This window comes from Lissotriton vulgaris, chromosome 2_2, assembly GCF_964263255.1.
Source record: "Lissotriton vulgaris chromosome 2_2, aLisVul1.2, whole genome shotgun sequence".
Lineage (NCBI taxonomy): Eukaryota > Metazoa > Chordata > Amphibia > Caudata > Salamandridae > Lissotriton > Lissotriton vulgaris.
In genome coordinates, this window is record NC_141688.1 from 95,350,225 (window position 1) to 95,354,464 (window position 4,240).

The following is a 4,240-nucleotide window of genomic DNA, read 5'->3' on the forward strand; positions in this document are numbered from 1 at the left end:
ATCATATGTAGCACAGAGGGTTAATTTGCCTGCTGCAAAGAATGTGTACCATGTATACCAAAGAACAGTATTTTATGTGCAGAGCTCAGTGGGTTAATGCTTTTGTCACTGAGATTCTTTTGTTACTATGCAGTTCATAAATTACATATGTAATCTAGCCCAGTGAGCTATGAACTGCCATCAAATAACTGCACACAAGCTGCATGGTACAGGTTATCAAGTCATGTTTTCTTCGCAGTTTTTCATTATCCTGATGTTGCTAAAAACATTTGTTTGGTAGTAATACATTCTTATCATTAAAGTCAACGCTAACTACTGTGCTGTATAATGAATCCTGAGTTTGAGCTTCTTCAGACCAAGCACTCTTACAAAATGCTTTCCAGTATGGGTGATGTGCATCCTACACCTTGTAGTCCCCTTTGCCTTATGTAACACTTTCCATACACTGATTTACACTCATATGATTCATTGTCTCTGCATGTGTGTGTGATGTAAAGTGCTCTGGCACCCTAAACTGGCATGAGAGGCACTATAAAACAAATGAGATACATGTGAGAGAGAGGAACTGTTAGTGACAGTGAGAAAATCATTGAAGAGCCCCGTCAAAGATTGCAGTATCCTGGTGCACAGGAAAGTCATAATTGACTATGCTTTAGACGCTAATGCAATTGATAATATAATGAAAAATGTGTTTGTGTTTTCCCAAATTTTCTTGGGGATGCGAAACTAAAGGCTGTAAACTGTCAGTTTGTTTGTAACACATAACTTTTAAACATCTGCAAATGAACTGTGCAAAGATTTCAAAACATATCAGCTGTTAGGAAACCACAGATGGATCACTTCTTTGTAATTCAGAAGTGTGCTGGAAACAGAGGTTTAATAGGATCAAAACAGCAAGACACTTTACTCGGTGATGCTCAAATGATGCATATTTGCGGGAACCACATTTCTACACATTAGTATTTGTGCTCTATAAAGCCTTATCAGTAAAACTGCATGTTGGCATTTTGCTTCCATTCAATAGGAAATGGTCTGCATGTGAAGGACAGTGCCTCCTTCTGCCCTACAATAATGCCTTAACAGTGTGTACAGTTTATATTCTGTACACACTGCTGTGCATTAGTGAGAATCTGCATTTTACAGCTCAAAAAAAGGAAACAGCCCAAGCAGTATACTATTTCCAATATACAGGTAAAATAAGGAGGGCTGATATAGGGCTAGCCAGGGCATTATATAGTAATGTCAATGCCTATCTAACCACTCTGACCCACAATAATACCATAACACTCAGCAGTGTTCAGCCACTTATAGCTCATGCCGGCTGGTTATTAACTCCCCTTTCCTGCTTCATGCTCTTACCCTCACACAAGACCTGTCCGCTATGGGTCTAATCGATAACTCTGTACTGTACCAGAGCCTATGCAAGTCATCACCAGCTGAACAGAAATGGAATACCTGAAGCTATCTGACACATAGAGCTGGCCACTCGGAGGACTACACTCTAATTTAGCACTGCATGTCCCAATTAGCTACACCCTATGCGTGCTGCCTTACATCTCACAATGGCACTGATGTGTCTGTAAAACGTACCTTTTGTCCCGCAGTTTTGTCCTGAATTTTGACCCTTTGTCCTGCATTTTTACTCTCATCATCCTGAATTTGCACCCATGCCAGTTGGGCACCCTAACTGTCTGTGCACCATCATGATTTTCCCGTAAACCGCTTTGGTATGTGCTATCAACAGTAAGTGTCACGGCGGGCACGTCTCATCATGGTGCTGTTGACATATTGTCCAGTCCTATTTCTTCTTTTATAACCCTCTCTGTTACGTTATGTCATGTTATTAGGTTTGATATAGCGCTCGAATACCTGACGTGTCTTGGCGCTGCTTACTTTGGATATATTCACCTAAGTCCACCTTTAGAGAGCGCTATCAACTATCACTAACAGAGTCCCTCCATGTTATGTCTGTCTCCATAGGCATTCTGCCCGCCCCCTTTCTCCGTTGATAGTTGGCTCAATCTTGTTGCATCTTTTTACGTAGATCTCAATGAAGCCCGGCTTCCAAAAGACATAGACGTAAATACTCCCGCTTCCGTGTTACTTATAACTCCCTGACCATTGGGCTTTGAGAGGACAAAGCAGTTAGTCACTTTTCACCAAAATCACCACTGGCACATTTTTCATTAAATCACAATGACTAGGCTAGGCCAGACGGCAAAGTAAACCCATCATGATCTTTGACCCTTATATTCCCAAGCTGCCTTTGTGCTACCAGCATGAGGCTAAAGATGTCTTCATAGCTCCTCTCCATGCAGCGCCTTGTGTCTGAGATATTCTTCAAGGCACTCGATTGCTATGTTGTCCACTAGGGGGTCAAACTTGTTGGCCAGAAGGTGATGCTGCTGCAGCATCCAGTTCAAGTCACCAGCGCCGTAGATGCAGACGGAACGCCGGTGGGTGCCGGTGCAGGGAGGGTAGGGCGCCCCCTTCCTGACATCCCCTTCCATGTAGTGCCACTTCACCAGGCGTGCCAGAGCATTCATATCAGATAGGTCATACTTTTTGTCGTAAGGCCTAGAGTCGGGCACTTCGGGGATTCGGTGGAGGGTGGCCCAGAGGTGCTCATCGGGGCTGTAGGTGTCCTTCTCCCACTCCACCAGCTTCTTGACAACAGACTCCTCAAACAACGCCTTCACAAAGTCCCTTGAGACCACAAAGTAGGCGTTACCAGAGAACATAGGACTGTTTATGGGCGGAGGGGTTTTCTTCGTACCCTTATTGACAATCCTGGAGTCTTGCACCTCGTGGCGCATCTGCCACCGTTTCTTCTTGTGCTCTGGTGTCCGCTCAGACTCCAAGCTGCTGTGGCCGTTCAGCACCTGCAGGGCACGCACCATCTCAGCATTGGTCTTGATTGGGAAGTCGGCGCCACATGTGTTGAGCAGGTACCTCCAGGGCACGGGGCTCCTCAGCAGGTCCTCCATGCAGTTGATGTCTGCCTGGACCCTGGACCAGGAGGCGTAGACCACCCTCTCGAGCTTGGATGCCACAAACACGTTGTCAAAGCACGAGGCGATGGCCTTTACCGCCTTCAGGAAGAGCTCGGGGGCCTTAGCGTCCACGTGCACGCAGTATACGTTCTGGGGAGCATAGAGAGATCTCAGCAGCCGCTCAAACATCTCAATGTTGTTATGGATGACCATAGAGTAGGCAATGGGGAAGTCCTCCTCTGCGCGGCTCAGTGCAACAGGCAGGAAGCGCCTGCTTGCGCGGTAGTGGTTGCAGTCCTGCGTCTGATTCAGATAGTTGCTCTCTGTGCTGGGTTGATGCCTCCTGGCCACCTCCATTCTCCACTTGGCAGCCTCCTCCAAAGCCTCAAAGTCACCCCTGATGATTCCGGAGCAGTTGATGCTGCCTGACGGGGACAGGCGTAGGCGTGCGTAGAGGCGGTCCTTGCATTTGGCGCTCTCTGCATACCTAACATCAGTGCGGATGTCAGCCAGCTTGCAGTCCTTGTAGATGTACACTTTCAGAAGAACAGTGCCACATGCCATGAAAATGAATAGTGTTAACATCTGCTGCAGTTTAACAAACTTCTTCTGGAGAAAAGACATTGTAGAGATACTTCTGAGTAGTATCTGCTGGCTGGCTGGAACTACGAAGTACACAGTTCCCTTTGCATGAGGTCTTTGGTACCTTTCAACAGCACTGGATCAAGGCTGGGCCTGGAGTGATACAGCACAAGGCAAAGGCCGCCACCCTGAAAGTACTCCACGGGATGCTGGCTGGAACTATGGAGAACACTGTGTCACTTTGCTGAGGTCTTTGGTAGCTTTCAACAGCCTTAGATGGAGGCTGGTGCTCCAGTGATACACCACAAGACAAATGCTGCCACCCTGACGGTACACCAGTGGGTGCTGGCTGGAACTCTGGAGAACACGTGTCCCTGTGGATTAATAACGAGGACTTTGGTACCTTTCAGCAGCATTGATGGAGGCGGGAACTCTAGTGAGACAAAGACAAAGGCCACCACCCTGATGGTACACCACAGGATGCCGTTTGGAGACCAGGAGGCACTGGGCAGGATGAACGCCGGTTCTCTCCTGGATGACGCTCCAGGTGCACCCACGGGTTCCTGGCTGGTGAACTGGAGAACACAAGTTGTAGCTGGTGCTTTGTGGTGAACACTCTGGACGTAGACCGGAACTTTGGGGGTGCCTACTGGATGTCCACGACC

The 4,240-nt window shown here is 47.5% G+C and overlaps 1 protein-coding gene across 1 annotated transcript; it reads right to left on the reverse strand.

The window, feature by feature from the left end:
- Positions 1-2,297: 2,297 nt before the first annotated feature.
- On the reverse strand, positions 2,298-3,617 carry LOC147729078 (beta-1,3-galactosyl-O-glycosyl-glycoprotein beta-1,6-N-acetylglucosaminyltransferase 3-like). Its single transcript, XM_086959868.1, has one exon. The coding sequence runs from the start codon at positions 3,615-3,617 to the stop codon at positions 2,298-2,300; it is 1,320 nt and encodes a 439-aa protein (XP_086815994.1).
- Between the last annotated feature and the right edge of the window lie 623 nt (positions 3,618-4,240).

What these genes read in the sequence shown, in the direction of transcription:
- LOC147729078 (XM_086959868.1), bottom strand. Translation starts at nt 3,617, where the DNA reads ATGTCTTTTCTCCAGAAGAAGTTTGTTAAACTGCAGCAGATGTTAACA.